This window comes from Hemicordylus capensis, chromosome 5, assembly GCF_027244095.1.
Source record: "Hemicordylus capensis ecotype Gifberg chromosome 5, rHemCap1.1.pri, whole genome shotgun sequence".
Classification (NCBI taxonomy): Eukaryota; Metazoa; Chordata; class Lepidosauria; order Squamata; family Cordylidae; genus Hemicordylus; species Hemicordylus capensis.
In genome coordinates, this window is record NC_069661.1 from 46,319,980 (window position 1) to 46,342,456 (window position 22,477).

A 22,477-nucleotide genomic window follows, 5' to 3' on the forward strand; every position below is an offset into this window, starting at 1 on the left:
GTGACACCCCATCTCTCACACACACACACACACACACACACACACACACACACACACACACCATGACACACTCTCTCTCTCGCTCTCTCTCTCTCACTCACTCAAACACACACACACAGACACACCATGACACACACAGTATTTTTAACACATGGGTTCTTGAGGGCACAAACTACAACTGCTCGTAAGAATTTAAAACAGGTATATTTATCATGGATTATCTAGACCCATTTCAAACTGGCTTTATAGCGGGCTGTGGGGTTGAGACAGCCTTGGTTGGCCTGATGGATGACCTATACCGGGGAATTGACAGAGGGAGTGTGACTCTGTTTGTTCTCTTGGATCTCTCGGCGGCGTTCGATACCATCGACCATGATATCCTTCTGGGTCACCTGGCGGAGTTGGGGATAGGAGGCCCTGCTCTGCAGTAGTTCCGCTCTTATCTCTCGGGCAGATCCCAGGTGGTGGAGCTTGGTGACAGTTGCTCTTCTCAATGAGAGCTCTTATATGGAGTCCCTCAGGGCCCCATTCTGTCACCAATGCTTTTCAATATTTACATGAAACTGCTGGATGAGGTCATCAGGAGATTTGGAGCTGGGTGTTATCAGTATGCTGATGACACACAAATCTAATTCTCTCTTTCATCTGCTTCATCAGGAAATGGTGTTCATTCCCTAAATACCTGCCTATAGGCAGTAACGGGCTGGATGAGGGATAACAAATTGAAGCTGAATCCAAGCAAGATGGAGGTGCTCATTGTAGGGGCTCAGAATCTGAAGGATGAGTTAGATCTCTCTGTGCTGGATGGGGTTACACTCCCCCAGAAGGAGCAGGTACGCAGCTTGGGGGTGCTCCTGGATCCAGGCCTCACTCTGGTATCTCAGGTGGAGGCTGTGGCCAGGAGTGCTTTTTATTAGCTTAGGCTGATTCGACAGCTGCGTCCATTCCTAGAGGAGGATGACCTCAGAACAGTGGTGCACCAGCTGGTAACCTCCAGGCTTGACTACTGTAATGCGTTCTACGTGGGGCTGCCTTTGTACATAGTTCGGAAACTTCAATTAGTTCAAAATGCGGCAGCCAGGAAGGTCTCCGGGGCAACAGACAGGTGTTATTGACAGACAGGTGTTATTGACTCCGGTCAGACAGGTGTTATTGACTGGTTTGTTTTATCCAGACATCATTTTATCCAGACATCTCCGGGGCAACCCGGAGAGACCATATTATGCCTGTTTTGAAACAGCTGCACTGGCTGCTGATATGTTTCCAAGCAAAATACAAAGTGCTGGTTATTACCCTTAAAGCCCTGAACGGCTTAGTTCCAGGTTACCTTAGAGAGCGCCTTCTTCGGTCTGATTCCGACCGCATGCTAAGATCATCTGAGGAGGTCTGGCTCCAGTTGCCACCAGCTCGTCTGGTGGCGACCCAGAGGCGGGCCTTCTCTGTAGCCGCTTCTGGACTGTGGAATGCGTTCCATGCAGACATCCATAATTTGAATTCGTTATTGGCATTTAGGAAAGCCCTAAAGACCTACCTGTTTGGCCTGGCCTTCCAGTGCTCTTAAATTGTTAAAGGGTCTTTGATGTTTGTGAACCGCCCTGAGCTATTTTGTAAGGGCGGTCTAAACATTGAATGAACAAACAAACAAACAAACAAACAAATATTTATGCAAATATGCACTAGCAGAAACATTTCAACATGCAACTTAACATATTCCCATCCCTGCTCAGCCACTTGGCACATGCAGGCCAGCGGCGTGGCAGCCACACCACCTGGGACAGAGGGTTTGGGGGGCCCCCAGGGGGTGTGGAGGCCCTAGACTTCCACCCAGAAGTCCAGGGGGAAGAATGCTTCTGGAGGTCAGTGTTTGACATTGAGTAGTTGAATTTTAGTCTTCCTCTTCCTTCCCCTGCCCCTGCCCGCTAATGTTTAAATTGTTGGGTTGGTCTTAATACCTTAAAGCCAAGTTCTAAAGGTGTTCATTTTTGGTTTCGAAAGTAGAATGACTAGAAGACAGCAGTATAAATTGGATCTAAAATACTAAATAAGGACAGTTCCCATTATATTGCTTTGCTACCCTTATTTTTCTGTTAGCATGTAACATCATGTAGCATTGTGAATGGCGTCATTCTGCTTTGTTAATAAGAACATTTGAAGGATTTTTGCTACTTTAAAGTGAGAAGATAGATTCTTCAGCTAATGAAGGTCACTTGAGGAGGAAGTAACTAGCCTGCTGATCTGTGCTGGTTAAATAGAGAACATAGAAAAACTATTATTGAAACTTTAGAGCAGCTCCACAACCCTTTTGGATAGCCAGTTTGTATGAAATAAGATAAGAAAGCAACTCTCTCTCACACCTGTATAGCCAAAGACTGATCCAGCCAGGACTTTTAAGTAGAGCTGAGCCAAAAGGTGGGGCTCAGTTTTATTATTCCCTTCTCCCCGACAAAGCATCCCCCTCCTGGCAATTCTTTTTCAGAGGGGTGTTCCAAAAAAGCACAAAAATATTTGCTGGAGGGAGGGAATGCATGCATTGTCAGGCACCTGAGCCAGTGCTCCCTAGCCCCCAGCCCATCTCTATTTGCAAATAGTTTTGCATGACTAGTTGCTATGGAATGTGGTTGGGGATGTGCACCCTGTAGATAGGCTGTGAATCTGGGACACTCCCTGTCTTGTTTTACTCCCTTCTCTTGTTTCAGTAATGAAACTGTTTCATAGCAAATCAGGATGCATCCTGGTTCCTTAAGTCAATGGGTACATGTTCAACCCACTGCAGCTCAAATGAGAGCAAAGCACTGGTTATGTGGTAGTGTGTGATGATATCATCATATTCTATATAAGATCACTGGGGAAGAAGAAATTTTGACCAAGAAACTGGAAGAGAGGACAATGCTGAACAGAGGAGGGACTAGGCAATGACTATGGACTACTGTAGCTATCATTTGGATATAATGCTTTTTCTTCAACTGGCTTGACTGAGTCTCAGTTCTGCTTCTGGGAGACTGCTTGAGACCCTTTTGAGTTGCCTGGCCTCGTACTTCCAGCCTTCACATGGCTTCCATCCTTACAGCTACTTCAGAATAGATGCCTCATGCTGACATCAAATTGCCCTCCCTCACTCTTTCATACTTATAGCCCCATTGATCAGCTTGTTCAGGGAGAACCATCAGAAATTCCCCATTATATGCCATCATGTTCCAGAAAAGGAACCATATACTTTTTGTGGCAAGAATGCCCTGCCCCTAAACACTTATTTATTCATCTGATTTCTATACTGCCCTTCCAGAATGGCTCAGGGTGGTTTACACAGAGAAATAAATAAATAAGATAAGATAGATTCCTGTCCCCAAAGGGTTCACAGTCTAAAAAGAAACATAAGATAGACACCAGCAGCAGTCACTGGAAGTACTGTGCTGGGGGTGGATAGGGCCAGTTACTCTCCCCCTGCTAAATAAAGAGAATTTGCCAAGTTAGCAGGGGTTCTTACCCAAGAACAAAAAGATAAACAAAACAACTCTGTTAATTTAGTTTCTAAGAGACATTGCTTACTTTTTGTACTGCTTACTTTTTGTACTGCTTACTTTTTGTACTGCTTACTTTTTGTTTTCCTGGCATCATTTATGTATCATAAGCTTAAAACAGTTTTACATAATAGTTTTAAAGCTTTGGTTTTAGAGGGTTTTTTTTTTAGTGTATTTTGAATTGTTTTAATTATGTTAATGTTTTAATGGTTTTATATTGTGAACCACCCAGGGACTACTTTGTATGCGACTGTATATAAATATACTAAATAAATAAATGCTGGAACATGTGTTTACAAATCTGATACTTGCACGTGCTACTATCAGTGTAGAATACTATGACATTTCAAAAAGTCCAGTAAATGCAGTTGATATGGTAACTCCATAACTGAGAGCTACTTGCTTTTTTTTTTTTTTTAATTCAGGGACCTGAATTAATGAACAAATATGTTGGAGAATCGGAACGTGCAGTCAGAGAGGTAAGCTTTGATAAACTGAACTGCAAAATTTGGTGTACATGAACAAGGGTATATATTGTTTACTTACAACTTACCTAGCTGCATGTGCTTTTTTACATCATACAATCATTGTTAGTTTCCATAGACTCTATGTCATACTAGCCTAATTTCAGTGCTTACTGTCATGTGTTTATAAGCTGAAGTCAGCTTGGGTATATGTTTGCCAAGGTAATTGAGCCATATAATACTACAGGAAGGTGAAAAAATATTTTAGATAAAAGGATTTTCAAAAATGATTTCTTTCTCATCTACTGTGTGTAATGAGAAATGCAGCACGGAAAAGTAATAGGTGTTTTCTCTTAATGCCATTTAATTATACTGTATATTTATCAGAAGAGGAGGAGAGAATATATTCACCCATTATGAGGCGCAAGTTTTGGAGGGGAAGGGAAGGGGAGCATCACATGCTCCCAGTGATGTCATTAAGAGCATAATGGGACCAAATGTAAACAATCTTGCTTCAGGCCTGACTTGTGAGCCAAAATCACTGCATTGAAGATGAACCCATCTCTATTATACACACTTTAAATTTCTATTAAAACTATATGCCAAAGATCCTCTAAAGGGGTGTGCAATCAAGTTTAAAATACAATAAAACAATAACCAGAATAATTTTAAAAGAGCAGCATTAAAATATAATTAAAACCTATCTAGGACTGAAGGCAGATAAAGCCAACAATTCAGCGGAAACAAACTTTGCCTAGACTAACACACAGGTATGTCATTTGATTTTAATTGAACTAATATCTGTGTAACTGTGAGGAAGACTGCCGTTATTATGTGACAGGTGCTGATCTTATTGTTCCTTATTGTTTGTATTGAATTGCACCTTATCACCTTTTGGAATACTTTATGAAAGGTGGTTGAAAGGTAGCAAGCTGTGAACTCTGTCTGTGACTGTGAAGAGTGGGTGACATTCTGACTAACAAAGCATGTGTGTTTAACAGCAGTTTTGGGCATGCAGTGGGACCAACCCTGCAGCTCAGTAGTGATGTGTTTCCCCTGTGACAGAGGGCTTTGGCAGTGCAGGAAAGCATTCTGGGAGGAGTGCCACTGCCTGCTCACTCAGTTGCACAAAAATGTGCAATTTATTTATTCTTTATTTTTCTATGTAAACCGCTTTGTTGAAAAGCGATATATAAATAGAATTAGTATTAGTGTGCATGAGGGAACACACAGAGCTGCGAGGGCAGTCCCACTGAGTGCCCAAAGCGGTTGCTTACACGCACACTTCATTAGTCAGGCTGTCAGCAAGTATTCACAAATAGTTACTATATCAGTCACCACACTACAAAGTAGTCATATCACCTCTTCTCTTAGTCCGAATCAGTTGGTAGGGGATTTGGAATATGGGAAGGATTGGAGACCGAGAATCACTTAGTATGTCCGTGTAAGTCATGATAGTTTTAGTGCTGTTGAGCTCTAGAGTTTAATTAGAATCTGTGGCTTACAAAGCATCTTTCAATAATCTGATTTGTCTTTGTCATCTTGTTGCTGTGGTTTTGTCAGATCTTTAGGAAAGCCAGAACTGTTTCGCCTTCCATATTGTTCTTCGATGAAATTGATGCTCTGGCAGTAGAACGAGGAAGGTAAGAGAAAACTGTATAAAAACTGTGATGATTCATATTTTTTGTAAAGAATTTCTATTGCACTTGCCCATTATTCCATGTCTTACTGCTCTGCAGTAAGCAGTGTCTGTGCCGTAAGCAGTGTCTGTGCTTGACAAGTAAGGAGACTCCTTTTGTATCTTGTCTGCCCATAATAACTTGGAAATTCATTTTTCCAAAAGCCATTTTAATTGAGGATGGTGGGAGTTGTAGTCTTATTTCTGGAGACCCAAGTTTGAAAACCCCTGCCTTAGGGCATACATATTTAGCTAATTCAGATGGGTTCTCCTCCACCTCCCTTTGCATTGAACACTAACACTGTTTCATCATTTGCTTTTTGTTTGTTTGTTTGTTTACATTTTATATCCCGCTCTTCCTCCAAGGAGCCCAGAACGGTGTACTACATACTTAGGTTTCTCCTCACAACAACCCTGTGAAGTAGGTTAGGCTGAGACTGGCCCAGAGTCACCTAGCAAGTATCATGGCTGAATGGGGATTTGAACTTGGGTCTCCCCGGTCCTAGTCCAGCATTCTAACCACTACACCACGCTGGCCACCATTTGTAAGTAAGCCAGTTGAAGCTTACTTGTCTGTTCCGGCTTATTTAAGGCTGAAACAGGCATGACATGGAAGATTTGTCATTTGTGAACTCCCAGTTTTTGTGAGGGAAATGACAAGTACCTGTATTGTGCTTCACACAAGGACATCCCCACTCCCTGCAGCAAGGCCAATACCAGCGTTGCTGGGCATGCAGGGCAAGGCTTAGACATCCCTCCTTTCAGAGCTTCTGCTCTTATCAACATCTGAGCCTCCCTGTAGTTGCTCTTAAAGGAGAAAAAAAGTTGAGATCAGATTTGTCGATCTCCTGCATCATGTGTTAGTCCATACATGGAGCTTAACGGCAGTGATATTTTAATCCGTACCATCCAAAGTACTGAGAAGTTGCTACTTCAAGAAGAGCTACAAGTTGTGCTTATACAGCTGTGATAAGAAGATAGTGGTAAATCTTCAATTATTTGTAGCAACTTTCTGGAATCTCCTCCATTTATTTTAAACTTGCTATTTATTTGTACTCCTAAAATTTTATATTGCCTTATGTGGCAAGGACCATACAATCTCCAGTAATCTCTCTTGTGTTTAACAGCAGTAGAAATTTCAAACTGACATGAAGAGTAACCAAAACAGAATTTTATTACAGTATAGTATTACAATTACAGTTGTTTCTGTGGTGCAGACTGCCTCTTGGTAGTTGATTATAGGGATGTGCACGAAGCGTTTCGTGCACATTTGGGAAGGTGGAGAACGGGCACTTTAAAAGGAGGAAGGCAGTCTTACCTGCCCCCCCCCCCCCCGCTCACCCGCCACCCCCTAGCAGCCCTGAACAGCACTGTTTGTATTCAGCAACCGGGCTCTCTGTTTGTCCGGATGCATCTTGCTGGGAACAGGAAGTTCCCTGTTCCGAGGAGCCTTTGGGCAGCATCAGGAAGGAAATGGCATCTGAGCATGTGCAGATGCCATCTTGAGTGTTCAGCAACACTGAACACTCAAGGTGAAGTCTGCACATGTTCAGATGCCATTTCCTTCCTGATGCTGCCTAAAGGCTGCTGGGAACAGGGAACTGATACAGCCAGAGTAGCGTGGCTTTTTCAAACAGACAGCCCAGCTGCTGAATAAAAACAGCACCGCTCGGGGGTGGTGGGGGGCAGTGGAGGAGAAAGGGAAGAGCAGGTAAGACCTGCCTTCCTCCTGCCACCCCTGCTGAAATCATTTGGCTGGGGCACTTGAAGTGTTTCGGCTCCTCAAAATAGAGGTGTTGAAATGCTTTGAGCACATCCCTAGTTGATTATATTTTACTATGTTTATTTCCTCTTTTCCTCTCTTCTTTTCTATTTTACTATGTTTATTTCCTCTCTTCTTTTCTATTATAATTATAAACTGTGTTCTCCAGAGTAGTATTAAAAACATTCTAAATTGAATATTACAGAAGTCCCAAATGGAATAAAAGTCCCAAATATGGAGCTACCCAGTATTATGAAAAAATCAGCTAGTGGCCTTTATTTAATGCCTTGGTTTCTTTGACCAGGTGCGCTTGAAAATAATAATCTTATCTAGAGATTAATGGAGGAGGAAAAATAAATGTACCCTTGGTCTAGCTTGCTTGGAGATAGGATTATGATCTTGTGTAGTCATGTTCCATTGGAGACATCTGTTTTTCTGGAGCCTGGAAAAGAAAGAGCAGAGTACAGGCCACAAATATTTCATTGTCAAATCTGAACCATATGGGAGGTAAAATATGTAACACAGTCCTCATAAAATTCATCTGAAATTAAACGGTGTAGGAAACCAGACAAGGCACTTATTGGAAATGGCCTGTTTTTACAGGCTGATTTTCCACAGTAGGAATTTGCAAATGCATTAGAGATGCTAATGATTTGCAGCCTCCAGAGATCCATTTCCTCTACTATAAGATTGAGATTTTCAAGGAAACACCTGTTGATATTGTCTCCCTAGCCCCTAGTGCTTTTTCTCTTCAAAACATGCTGCTGCTGTTTCATGTCCTGTTTCCTCTCCCTAAACACACTTGTTCAAAATCTGGTTGTAATTATGCTATTATTTGGCAGCATTTGTGCAGAAATATTTGGAATATAGGATGCTTCAGGTGTCTAATGTTTGTGATGCAAGGTCATATTCCTAGAGCAGCTGTCTATTTCTGTATACGAACCAGAAAAATCTAGTTTATGGTTTAATACATTTTAAATATAATTGAAACAAAATAAAGATCTCATATGTGATATAATGCTAATGTAAATGAGTGCTGATTTAGTGCTTAGCACAGGCCTTTGTGTGAGCTTTGACTGATTGTAGGGTCTCTAAGAGCCTGGTGTGCCCCTGAAGCACTCACTTGGGGACTGATATAACTTTATGTTGGCCCTTTGAGTGAGCCTTCTCAAAGGAAAAAAATATTTGAGCTTTGTCAATTGTAATGAAGAAACAACAACTTATTCTCATCCTGTGCAGGCAGACTGACAGAAATGAGTTTCGTGGGACTCTGGGGGAAGTCCCTTAGTGTAAGACAAAGCAAAGGAATTTGCCAAAAATAAGGAATAGCTGACTGCATTGTTGACTGACACAATTGTTACTGGGAAGTGTTCAATGGAGTGCATGTCCCTCCTTGGCCTAAGAAAAAAGATATTCATTCCAAACCAAGGTTCTGAAGGGCTGGCGGTGGGTGGGGGCCAGGGGTGTAACTACAATTAGGCAGGGGGAGGCTGTTGTCTCGGGGCCCCCCCGCCTGGGGGGGGCCCTCAGAGGCTTTCCCCCACCCGATCTTCCTTTTGAAGTCATGTAAAAAAAAATTCTCCTCCTTGTTCTGGCGCCGCCCGCTATTTCCTTCTTGTTTGTCTCTGAGAGTCCACCCTTGGGGGGGCCCCTCAGAGGCTCTCCCCCACCCAGCGCCTACCTGATCTTCCTTTTGAAGTCATTAAAAAAAAAAATTCTCGGCGGGGGGGCCCATTTAAGAATCGTGTCTCAGGGCCCACTCCAACCTAGTTACGCCCCTGGTGGGGGCTATAGGAAGAATATGCGGATTCCTTAGCAAAAGTAGCATTGCCGTAAGGACACCTACCTTGTGTTTAAAGACAAATTGGTTTAGAAACAAGCTGTTTTGGTAAGAACTGATCTGCCTACTTTCCTTTCATTATCCCTACAACTGGATTAGATCTGGTTCAATTTGGTTAGGCGGTCACAAGGCAGCCCACTTGCATCTCAAACATTCACATGTCTACCATCTTGAATTGAAGTGGATGACATCATCACAAACTATGCCACTGAGGTGTACCTTTGTGTCACTCTCTGCAACTGCACCAAATTTGGTCCAAATCAGTTAGGCAATTCATAAGTTAACCCACTTGCACCTCAAATGTTTACATGCCATCTTAAATTGGGGTGTATGAAATCATCACAAACTACACTACTGAGCTGTCCTTATGTGTCCATACAGCTGTAGGAAATTTGGTTCAAATTGGTTAAGCAGTTCACAAGTTAGCCCACTTGTGCCTCAAAAGTTTACATGTCCACCATCTTGAACTGGGGTGGATGACATCATCACAAACTATGCTGTTGAGGTGTCCCTACAACTATATTGGTCCAGGCATTGCAAAGCTGATAGTGGGGGACACACACACACTGCTGGGTGATCTCATAAGCTCACTTTCCTTAAGGAAAGAAGGCTAAAAAAAGTAAGAAAATTCACAGGGCACTGGATGGACTACAAAATAAATGAGAATGAATTATGCATGATCTGCAAATTTTAACAGAAAAAAAGATAGAGAATGCTATTTCATGGATTTCTGAAGATGAATTGGGAGAATAAAATGAGAGGTTTTGTTTTGAGGTGTTGTGGTTGTTCCTGCTGACTATCCTAAAATGATTTGGCAGTAGGATTTGTTACGGTATTTAATAAATCCCCCCAAAAGAAGGGTTGTATTTGTATTTGGCAAATTTTAAATGAAACTGGCCAATTCACAGTCCAAATGTACCATAAAGAACAATCTGTACCACTGAAGAGATGGATGTCTTTCCTATTTTTCTGTGGTTCTGACTAATATTGGGTTTCTTTTTAGTTAGCTGTGTTTTCTTGGCATTATTGCAGAAAAGAAGTCTGCATTGAGGTCATGTCCACATAAATGTTCCAGATACAACTGTATGCAAGAAGGAATGTTTGTTCCTAAGTAATCCTTTCCTTTTCAAAGGTTATTAACAAATTGTGCAGCTGCAGAGAATTATGGGTACTTGTAATTCTTTGGTATCCTAACCGTGTAAAACCTAATTCCACTGACCAGTACAGATTGCCAAGAGGAAATGGCTTGGTAATTAAACTTGAAGGTGATGAATGAACATAGCTTTGTGTAAATGCTGTTCAGACAGTCTGTTTGCTGAACTTGGGATATCTACGTGCTTTGGAAATAGGATGTTGTTTATATATGTAGAATTGTGGGGAGTTTTAGGCAATGGACGTGTTTGTTCCTTTTTGTTTTTTTATACGTAGTTTCAGGCTTGAGAAATTGTGGGTTGGAGAGAACACTACTGTTAAATTGCTTTTTAAAAAGTCAGTCCTTTGCTGTACATTATTGAAGACTCAGAACCCTAAGGGACCTAGTTTGCTTTCTGAGGTCGGGGGAGGGGAAACCTATGAGAAGAAGGTAACCTCTGTGCTTTAAATATGTAGCCATCTAGCACATGACATTTGATCATACTTTAAACATTTATCTTGTGCTCTGGTCCTTCAAGATGAAATGACTGAATGGTGAAAGAAAGTTTCGAAGCCAAAATCAATAGTCAAAGTTATACGCTTCAGGTATGACTGTAATCACCACCTGAAAATAATATAGAGTAAATATGAATTAGTAACTGAAATTCAAGGGCAATTATTAGAATCTTTTCTGCTCTGCTGAGGAATGTGTTTTATTTTATTTGCTTCACTTGTAGTCTTTAAAATCAAAAGTACATGATGTCTAAACAGTCACTAAAGTGGACATTCCTTTTATTTATTTATTATTTACATTTGTATAAATATTTTAAATAATAATAACTAGCTGGGCCGGGCACAGAGCATCTGCGCCTCTAGTTCACTGCCGCTGCTTGTTTGCCCGCTGCCTTCTTCCCCCGCCTGCCATTTTCTTCCCTTGCCTGCCCACTGGCCCTCCTTTACCCCCGCCTACCCCCCTGCAGTCATCATCATCTCCCCCCCCCTACACCTGCCTGCTGCCATTTTCTTTGGTCGGCCAGTCAGCCGCAGCCATTCACCACCGTTTTTTTTGCCTGCTGGCCAGCCAGCTACCACTCCCATTTTCTTCCCCGTTGCTATCCTGGCAGCTGCTTGTGAACTCTCGTGAGAACTGCCACACATGGGATTAGCGATGGATGTGCTTTGAGAACTGCCACACATGGGATTAGCGATGAGTATGCCTAAGAGAAATATCGATAGTTAGATTAGATACATAGATAATTGTATACTGCTCTTCTTCTTAGAACCCCAAGGTGGTGAACGACAAATCAGCAAACTAATTACAACCAACCATAAACATGGATGGCAAAGATCCACCTAAAAGACAACAAATAGAGCTACAAAACCAAACAAAAAGGAAGTCTGAGGACAATCGCTCTCTAGCCAAAAGTCTGAGTGAAAAAGGCAGAATGTTCAATTACTGTGCAGCTTTAAAGCCACATGAATACTGGTTCTATTCCAAGCCACTTCAGGTTTTGAAGATGTTATGAGTGCACTCTGGTTAGCATTAATTACTTAATTGTGTAGACACAAATCTTAGCTAAGTGCAATGTGGGAGGGGGGAGAATTTGTGCCTAGAGGGAGAGATGTATGATCCCTTAACCATGGTTAAAGATTAGGTTTATACCAGCACCACCTTCAAAGGTTACAAGGGTCTGTTTGAAAGGGGTTGATCCCTTGTGTGGGTGTGGGACAAGGCACCATTTAATGCTTCACCTCAAGTCAACATCTTGGGCTTCCCCTGGGTTTTATCCATGAAAACACTCTGTCTGATGATTCAGATATCTATTTGTCCTGTTGCTTGCAGGGAAATTGCAGCGGGACGGGGGATGCACCCTCCTCTGCCCTTAAAGTCCTCCCCCCACCTTCGAATCAGCCCCCGCCGGTTCCGTGCACATCCCTACCTAATAGTAACAGCTTGTATAATTCATTTGGTGTTGTTTTCATCTACAATAATCTCATAAGATCTCCTGTACTCATCAAACATAAGCATATTGGCCAACATCAAGACTAACGATGCACTTACAGAAGAACATTTCATGCACACAATAGGGGAGGGGCATGGTTAGCTGATTTCCCCCATTTTCACCTGCATCTACCTATGTCTCCAGAAAATATGTCCCCAAGGGTTTCACAACCCTCAGGGAGATCTTTTTGGAGGTAGCAGGTGGCTGCAGAGGGAATAGGTAATTTGGCTGTTATGCACATAAAATGGTCTTCCATGTGTGTCATTAGTCTGGATGCTGGCCACTATTTTTCTACATATAAGTTTTACCATAGTAGGTGTAGGTTTTTGCTGTAGCTGCAATATGTGTAATCTGGTTCTAGAAAGTACTTTTATCCACTTTATCTTTCATTGTAATTCCTCTCCCAGATTGAGTTGCTGCTTCTTTTGCCACAACTGCATCATATGGAGAGGAACTCTTTTCAAATCCCAGCTTCCTCATTGGTTTAGACGGTTGTTGCTCTAGTTCACTCCATTCAGATGTCCTGTGGTAAATGTGTGTTAAGTTCAACGTTCTCTTCACCCCAGGTCTCATCATAATTTCAAGCCACATTTCCTGAGGTACCATAAGCCACTTGATTTCTTCACTGTGTGCTAAACTTTTAAAATATGCTCAACACATTTTCTCAACACAGTTTGTTCATGTGAAAAACTTTGTTTTCTCAAGATGTGAAAATCAAGTTTTGAGTCCTTGGAGTGCGCACTGTTTTTATAGAAAGAGGTTAAAATGTGCTTTCTGGGTGTGAGATGTTTAAATATTGTAGGTTTTGCTAGTATTCCAACATAAAGTCCCTGGTATTGTATTTAACTATTGATATAATGTTTGCTGTAAGTGGAATTCAGACTTGTGTCCACATTGTAGTCTGTAGGACTTCCAGATTAAACTTTAGTTGCTTCTACAGTAGACATGATTGATTACAGTTTTCAGCTTGATTAACTTTCAGGAATGCACAGAAGGAGAAATGCTGAGAGAAAGAAAGGAAATGGAAAATGTACTGTCAGGTTTCTTCTTTAAAGACAGCTGCAGCCTGCATACAAGCAGAATAGAATAGCTGAATATTAAACCTGATCATATTTCTGTTACGCATAACACTGCAGTATAAATGTGAAGTTTCCAGCTATATGCAAATAGTGTGGGCAGTACTGTTTAGGCAACTATACAGTTACTTGTCAGTTAATGCATTTGTGCTGGAACCCTTTAGGATGTTTATATATTGTTATTGTTTTTGAATTTCAGAAGTACTTCTTAAAATGTAAGGTTTACACACTCCTCGTGACTTACATCCTCATGTGTGAGTGGTGTGCAAAAAATGGATTGTGTTCATGAACCTTAACTGTAACATTTTTTTACATCTTTAAAGGCTAGAACTTTGTTTAAATTTTGCTATGGTGTCAAAATTGAATAGTATATTTAAATTTGTTTTTTATATCTGCTAAATGCTAACTCCTATCTAGTATCCATTTAAAAAGAAGCTTTTGTTTTGTATCTCTCTAGCAACCTGTGTCTTTTTCTGTAACTTGGTTCACATTTCTCCTTCCATTTACAATAGACTGGTGCTCTTGGGAGTCTCTCTGGGTCTGTGGAGCAATTTAGGGGCCTCTTACCTAACAGAGTGGATTGTTATTCAGGGCTACTTTATGCATCTACAGAGACCATCTCTATGTAGGGAAAAACATACACACTGGCTACATGTAGACTACTGTTGCACTAGTGTAATGCTCAGAGGTGTTGCAAGGTTGGAGTGGGCTTTGGGACAAAACCCCTGTTGGCAGAAAGTGAGGATCCAGCCCCCCAACCCCACTGTGTCATTGCTGCTGAAGAACTGTAAGGACATGGTGAAAAATAAAACATTCTCCATTCACTCCTTATCACTCCTATGTAGACTCATTCTTCATGCACACAGACACTTTCAGAGACATTTTAAAACATAAATACCTACTACAGTCACCTCATGAGCCACCTAATGACGCAGCGGGGAAGTAACTTGCCTAGAGAGCAAGAGGCTGCTGGTTCAAATCTCCGCTGGTATATTTCCCAGACTATGGAGAAACACCTATATTGGGCAGCAGTGATATAGGAAGATGCTGAAAGGCATCAGCTCATACTTCCTGGGAGATGGCACTGGTAAACCACTCCTGTATTTTAGAAAAGAAAATACAAGGAATTTATTGTATTTCAAGAAAATCACATGGCTCTGTGGTTGCCAGGAGTTGACACCGACTTGACGGCACAACAGTCACCTCATATATTCATACAACATCAACAATGCTTGAGGGAAAGCAAAGAGTGAGCAAAAGGGGCCCCCCTCAGGGACTAGGGGATATTTCCCCCCGTTGTTCAATATAGCTATGCCCCTAGTAATGCTTTTGCACTACTGCAAGGCCAAAGTACAAGGAAGAGTTGCAAAGAAAGGAAGCACTTTCCATATTACTTTTTGTGTTAGCAGACGATGCTGAAGAAAAGTTTCATATTAGGTTGCACAACATGTTGCACAACAGGTTGCGTTACCTTGTATGTGTCCTAGAAAAGGTCTTTCACTAGCTTATGCAACTTTGCAAAGCACCGCAAATTTACATAGCTCTGTAAACTCCTTAAATGCATGCAACTTCTCTTATTGTGCTAGTGCAGCACTAGTCTGGATCTCAGTCACTGTCACTGAAGAAATGTGGTGTGGCTCTATTTTGTCACAAAAAACACAAGTTAGTAAGCTGTTTTTTAAATGCATTTGATTAGTCTTGTGTCATTTAGCCTTTGTTTGGTGAAATGGTAGCTCACGAAAGTTAGCCTTCATTTTACAATAATGGCAAAATAACAGGTTTTTAGACGCCTTCTTGACAAGTTGTTTTTCTGAATAAAAATTGGTATCACCTAGGTTGGTTGGTTTTCTATTAATGAGGTAGGGTTAAAAATAATAAAAAGTACATAGTCTAAAAAGCCTTGTCCTGCCAAAGCCATATTTCACCAGAACTTGTGAGGGGAAGGAAATAAAACAGTGTGACAATTAATTACAGCCATGGCAGTTGGACTGAAAAGACTGACCTGGCAGGTGTGCCTTGCTGACAGCTTTCCTCCTGTGAAAGCCTGACAGAAATGTCAGACTCGATAAATTCTTCAGACTCTGTGATTGGGGTGACTTTAGTGTGGGAGTGTGTTGCAGGCAGGGGTAGGGTGGGTTTTTTTGGTATTTCAAGAATGTGTTACCTCAGTAGCTTCTAGAAAAATTAGGAATACTTGTAATTTATTTGAGTCGATATCATTTTTTTTAATATCAGGTTTTCTGGGTTTTTAATGAGTTATTTTAACATACCTATAAAAATGCAGTTGATTTCCATGAGAAAAATTGCAACCAATATAAAAAGTGAATCAGGCCAAATAAATTTCTTCCTGCTACTCCTTGCGTTGCGGGGGACTAGGAGAGTAGATGACTTGTTAGTCCTGTTGGGGTAGGATTTTGTTTAAAGTACTCAAGAAAACTGCATGCTGTTGGACTATTTCTTTAGGATTTGTGCAGGGAAAGAAATAAATCATTTTCTTTTACTCTGCAGCATAATGTAACCTTTTCCCTGTAATATTAATTTTCATGTGCACAGCCCTCACGTTTTCCTGCTGCATTGGTGCTGCAGGAATGCCATATTTATTATTTATTTAGTTAGATTTATATGTCACCCTACTCCCATTGCACTCAGGGTGGCTTACAAGCAATAACATTCGCAGCAACACAATTCTATAAAATACATCTTACATAACGTCATAACCCCAACCCCATATCTTCTGAGCACTCCAGAGTTTAGTGTGTTGTTACATTTTCCTAGCAGTTTTCTTAGGTAGAACATTCATTGCTGCTGTGATTGTTGTGTATTATATACCTTGATGGATATTTTGTAACATAGGATGTAACTTAGGGCGAGTTCAAATGAGACAGCCAGGCAGCACACGTGAACAGGAAGAGGCGTGCCAAGAGCGTGCCCACTGGGATCTCCTCCCAGGATGTCCTTAATTGCATGTGGGGGGCTGTTCATGTGGATGGCCCCTAGACACGTGCCTCAAATACTTGTTTTAAAAAGTATTTGGAGTGCATGTTTAGGGGCCATTTGGATGAACAGTATTCATCCCACATGTTCTTTGCTAACTGAGCAAAGAGGCACATTTAAAAAGTGGTGATTCTCTTTATTTAGCAGGGGGAAAGCAACTGGCCCTGTCGAACCCCAGTACAGTATCCCTTCAGTGGCTGTTGCTGGTGTCTTTTATGTTTATTTTTAGATTGTGAGCCCTTTGGGGATAGGGAGCCATCTTATCTTATTTATTTATTTCTCTCTGTAAATCGCTTTGGGAATTCTTGTTGAAAAGCGCTGTATAAATATTTGTAGTAGTAGTAGTAGTAGTAAGAGATGCCCTGGAAAGGTGTCAGGATACCTATGGAGAACATTTGGATGGGTGTGCTCTTGGTGTGCCCCTTTCTGTTCACATGTGCTACTGGGCCATATTGTTTTAACCAGCCCATAGTTATTTATGAGCAACATAGTGCTCTTTCTTCCCCACTCCCATATTGTGACTTAAAAAAAAATTATTTCTTTTAAAAACAAAACTTTAGAAGTTGTGTTCTGTCTGACTTTGTGTGTATGTGTGCATTTATGTGTAAAATGCATAATTTGGGCTCAAATAACTGATTTTACTTTCAGAGTGAATTTGAAAGAGAACTCCTATTTTGGAGGGAGGTTAAGTAGATAAGTAGAAGTTAAGAACATAAGAACAGCCTTGCTGGATCAGGCCCATCTAGTCCAGCATCCTGTTTCATACAGTGGTCCACTAGATGCCTCTGAGAAACACACAGGCAAGAGGTGATGGCATGCCCTCTGTCTTGCTGTTGCTCCCCTGCAACTGGTATTTAGGGGCACCTTGCTCTAAAAGTTATCAGCTAGTCAGTACCATAATTACATAGTAATCTAGTTTAATGTATGCTTTATAGAACCAGAAATAACTCCTACACACATCGGTTTATTTATGAAGTACAGGTGAACAAGCTGTCTGGCACACATATGCACACACTAGTCTTTTCTTCTGCACCCCCTCCCCATGAAGGTTTCACCCGACTCAGGAGAATTATAGAAAAGACCTGAGACAGGGGCGGAGCCACCATTGGGCGAATGAATTCAAACAACCCGGCCCGCTGCCCATCAGGGGCCGTGCCTCGTGGCCCCGACACGCCCCCCGTGTCTGATGTCAGATGCGGGGGGTGTTGGGTTAGCTCCTGAGCGGAGCTGCGCGGCCCCATTCGGGAGTTAAATGGCTGGCGCTGCATTTGCGGTGCGGCCAGGAGTGGCTCTTACCTTCCTTTAAAGCAGAGAAGAGCCGCTCCTGGCCATGCTGTGAACACAGAACCGCCTGGCTCAAACTCACGAACGGGGCCACATGGCCCCATCCGGGAGCCAGACCACGCCCCCCATGTCTGAGTTTGATGTGGGGGCATGGCTAGCCCCTGCGTCTGATGTCAGATGCGGGGGGGGGGAGGAGCTGGGTGAGCGGGGCCGCAGCGGCAGCTGGTCACGGGCTGCTCAGGGGCTGGCTCCGCCACTGACCTAAGACCAATTGTTGCTGGGATATTGGTACTGCTTAGGAGCCCCCATCTGCTATGTGCCAAATACCTGTTTAATACATGAGTATAAAGCCTTTTCACATCATAGTTTCATTACTATAGTTACTTGCAGGTGGGCTCCCATAAACAAGAATTATTACATGGGAAGCTGTCCCAGTTCACTTTGCATGAAGTCTGTTGGTATTTCAAACTGAGCTGGTTCTTGAGCCATGCAGGGTGCATGTTCAAGCAGAGGCCTAGGGAACTTGGCAGCAGCCAGAGGACAAAGTCCTGTGCTGGCTCCCCCACCCGCTAGGCTTCAAAACCACCTTTGCACACATGCCCCAAGCCACACCTCCTGCATCTGAAACCAGACACAAGGGGGCAGGGCCAATGCTGGGCCCATCAGCCACGGCAGAGCTTCCCCATGAGCAGTTCGTAGAATTGCTGACTGGGATCTCCTTCCCCCATCTTCTCAAGAAGGCAGGGAAAGGAGCATCCAGTCAGCAATTCCACAAACCGCTGACTAGGGTAGCTCTGCCAGGGCTGATGGGCCCATTCTTAGTACTGGCCCCGCCCCTTTTTTCTGATGGAAGATGCAGGGGTGTAGCCACTGACTGGCAGAGGGTCCATTCGGACTCTCTCCCATTTCCCCCTGTCAGAGTATCATTGAAATGCTGGCTGGCTGGGCTCCCCCACACCCCTGCGCAGTACAGAAAGCGTTTCAGTGAAACACTGGCTGGGGAGAAGAGGGGTGCACCTCACGCTCCCAGCCAGTGAGGGCTTTGTTCACCAGCTGGGTGCAGGAGGGGACAAGGGGGTGCCCTGGCTGAGGGAGAGGGGGTACCTTGGCAGGGCCCCCCCAGACCCTGGCAGCCAGGGGGTAGCCACACACCCCCGTTCCATGGTCTCTGTGGCCCTGCGTTCAAGATCACTTCATGTAGAATAGTTACTAGCACATTGTTTATCAGCCTTTCTGATTGGGTGACGCAATCTGGATTTAAAAACGGTTGTTCCCTTCCATCCTAAGACTTTAAAGTATAGGCTTAGATCTAAAGTTGCCCTTCTGGGAGTGGAAAACCTCCTCCTATTCATGGAAGGAGTCTTTCTGACTTACTGGAAGAATGTTGCTTGAGAAAAGCGACCCCCAAATCTCAAAGAGTTACTCTGTTTGGGCAAGCTGTGCTGAAAGACTTCCCATGAGCTCTTTTCAAGACCTTTTTGTGTCCTTTCCCTGAGGTACAACTTGGTGTGATCCATGACATGCCCTTCTCAGGCCTGTATTTTGGTTCTCTCCTGAGGTTCACCAGGCCCCCATTTTGTTGTCCTTTCGCGTTTAAGACTCTGCTGTTCTGTCTAATGTTTTTAACTTGAAATATTGGTGGTCTTAATTTGTCCTGCTGTGTGTATTTTCTGTTGCAATTGGTTGTGTATTGTCAGATTTAAATGGTTAGTTGGCTTGCTGATTTCATTTTATTGTAAACTGTACTTTTTAGCTGCCTTTTCTAACTGTATACTGGCTTGAGTTCCCATTTTTGGAAGGGACCATCTTGATCTCTGAAACTTTAGATAGATCCAACTGAATCTGTTCATTCAGTTGGACCTATCTAAATGGTGACAGGTTAAGATGGCCCCTTGATCCTACATGAACTAGGTTTCATATTCATGATTAAACTGAATCTAAGTGATCTAAGTGCCCTATTAGAAAGGCCCTGACTCTTCTAAAGTTTCAGTGGATTCCTTCAGCTGTTATGGATAATTGTCAAAGGGATACCACATATAGTTGGGGAAATTGCATTTGTGGGAGGGTGTGGGAAGACTGTTTTCTTCTGATCTATATAAAGCAGAAAAGACAAATAGGTGTAATGTGTTCACTCATTTATTTTCTAGTCTGTTCAACCAGACATTTAACTCTTGGTACTGTCACCTTAAGTGGCGCAGCGGGGAAATGCTTGACTAACAAGTAGAAGGTTGCCGGTTTGAATCCCCGCTGGTATGAAACACTTGTATTGGAGCAGCAGTGATATAGGAAGATGCTGAAAGGCATCATTTCATACTGTGCGGAAGGAGGCAATGTCAAACCCCTCCTGTACAGGGGCAGAGCCACCATTGGGCCAACGGGTTCAAAGAACCCAGGCTGCTAACCAATCAGGTGCCGCGTCTCATGGCCCTGGGGCCCCGGCGCACGCCCCCCGCCCCTGCTTGGGAGCTAAACTAGCCCCTCGTCATCTGACGTCAGACGCAGGGGGCGTGTCGGAGACGCAGCCCCTGATTGGTCAGCAGCCTGGGTTCTTTGAACCCGTTGGCCCAATGGTGGCTCTGCCACTGTACAGGAGGGGTTTGACATTGCCTCCTTCCGCACAAAGGCAGGGAAGAGCCGCTCCTGTGCTGCACTGCGAAAGCAACGCCAGCCTTCATTTACGCGCCAGCCTTCATCAACGCCAGCGTGTGGCCCCTTTGGCAGTTAAAGGGCAAGTCTCCCGTCCTGGGCCAAACGGAGCCTCAAGGCTCCGTTCAGCCAGACCACGCCCCTACATCTGACGTCAGACACGGGGGCATGATCAACCCCAGTGTCTGACATCAGACGCGGGGTTGGGGTCAGCAGGGCTGCTGCGGCGTCCACACACAGGCTGCCGGCGGTCCTGCTCCACCATTGTTCCTGTATTCTACCAAAAGAAAACCACAAGGGCTCAGTGGGTGCCTGGAGTCAGAATTGACTTGATGGCACACTTTACCTTTACTCTTTTGAGACTGAGGAATGCACTCACCATCAATTAATATTTCAACTCATCTGGTTTATTATGTTAACAATATATGGCTATACCTTGAAATTTAATATGTTTTTGGAAATCATATTTTTATTAGTAATGTATGGTTTAGACAGGTAAATTAAGCCAATTTCAGGATGGCAGGTGCTGCGTATATAAACAGATAAATATGGCTTTACTGTTAGTATTTATAGTTCATTTCTTTATAAAAATAGACTCTGATCTGGTAGTCAGCTGGGTATGTTCTTGTAATCATCCCCTTCCCAGATAGATCCTGTAACCTTCTCTGGAGATCACAATGAATTGCTTATCACTGTTTTTGTATCAGCTATTGGAGAGCAATAAAACAATAGATTTTCCTCTAGTCCTGCAACACATGTTTATGAATGGCTAATCTTCGTCAGTGAACATGATTACAGAAGCGGGGTGGCCGTTATTCCAGATCATTTCATCTCAGACAGGAATTCCCAACCTCTGGGCCTCAGTAGTTGTACTACAACTTCCAGCATCCTCAGCCACAATGACCAAAGGCCAACAACTTTTGAGGACTCAAGGCTGGGAATCTCTGATCTAGGATAAAAAGCTCCACATTTTTGTATAATGTGTGCTTCTTGTAAATGATTCTGGGAAGGGTTATGTTCACAGCTTTTCTGGACAGTAGCCATGATTTCTGTTAAGAAAATGACGGAAATATAATTTATTTGATTTAGTTTATTGCATTGCTTTACTGTTGTGAATCTGTAGAAAATGGGCAGTATGGAATGCTACACTTCTTAAAAATACAAAAATGAAGGCACAGCTGACATTATCTTAAATCTTTGTTTTAAGCTCTGAGAAACCATAAAGGAATATTTGTGATGTGCGCTGTGGGTAGCAAGGCAGTTGAGGCACATCTTTCATAATGAAGCGGAATAGGAAAGCTTATTTACTGTAATTTGCAAGACTTGTGCATTCAACAGTTCTGCCATAGTAGTCTTTCTCCTTTTGAAAATCTTGTTTCTATCCGTGCTATTGGTTCCTAAATTTCAGACGGTTGTCCTTGGACAGGTAGGCAGACATACACGCATGCACGCACACTGTATTCTGTCTAGCTTGGCATATCGTCAGCTTGTTGACAGGAAATTATTTTGCATCAGTGTGTGCCTGATGACTATTTCTGTGGTGTTGGGATGATGACATCAGTGTTCTCAGGTCAGGTAGAGGGGGAAAATCGCTGCTTGGCTGGATGCTGGTTTCGTAAATTGGACTGGAAGGTTGAACATAATTTGTGTCTTTGAATTATGCTTGCGTCAAAAACCCAGGCAGTCTTAATGAGCATTGCTTGCCTTAGTTTGAAATTCTTGTTGGGAAATCATGGGAAAATGGAAAAATGCATGCTTGTATGTCACCCTTCAGATTAACAGTTTATGTAGAGCTCAAACTTCTGAGCACACATGCTGCTGACGCAGTTCTGCAGCAGCTGGCGGAGAAATCTCCTGCTATAAATGTCTGTCTGTCTGCATTTTTATAGGATATCCTGTTAAGCCAAAAGGGCTTGTTTACTTGTAGAAGTCATGCTAAATATGGTGTGTAATCTGACAGCTGAGTTCCACACACAAAGGCAAGCACAACAGCTTGAGGGAGCATGGTGGACTTACATTTGTATTGGTATTGGTATAACCAGCAGTTTCTCACAGCAAAGAAATACACTGTAATTGCTTAT

At 42.8% G+C, this 22,477-nt stretch overlaps 1 protein-coding gene across 8 annotated transcripts in view; it reads left to right on the forward strand.

The window, feature by feature from the left end:
• The window catches only part of SPATA5 (spermatogenesis associated 5), a 266,668-nt gene that overhangs the window by 54,050 nt on the left and 190,141 nt on the right, over positions 1-22,477 (forward strand). For all 8 annotated transcript variants that reach the window (XR_008307816.1, XM_053252087.1, XM_053252088.1 and 5 more), the window contains 2 exons: positions 3,944-3,997; positions 5,546-5,625. Coding sequence is in view for 7 of the 8 variants with exons in the window: in XM_053252087.1 (XP_053108062.1) it covers positions 3,944-3,997; positions 5,546-5,625 (134 nt within the window). In the remaining variant the exon portion in view is untranslated. The remainder of the gene's footprint in view (positions 1-3,943; positions 3,998-5,545; positions 5,626-22,477) is intronic.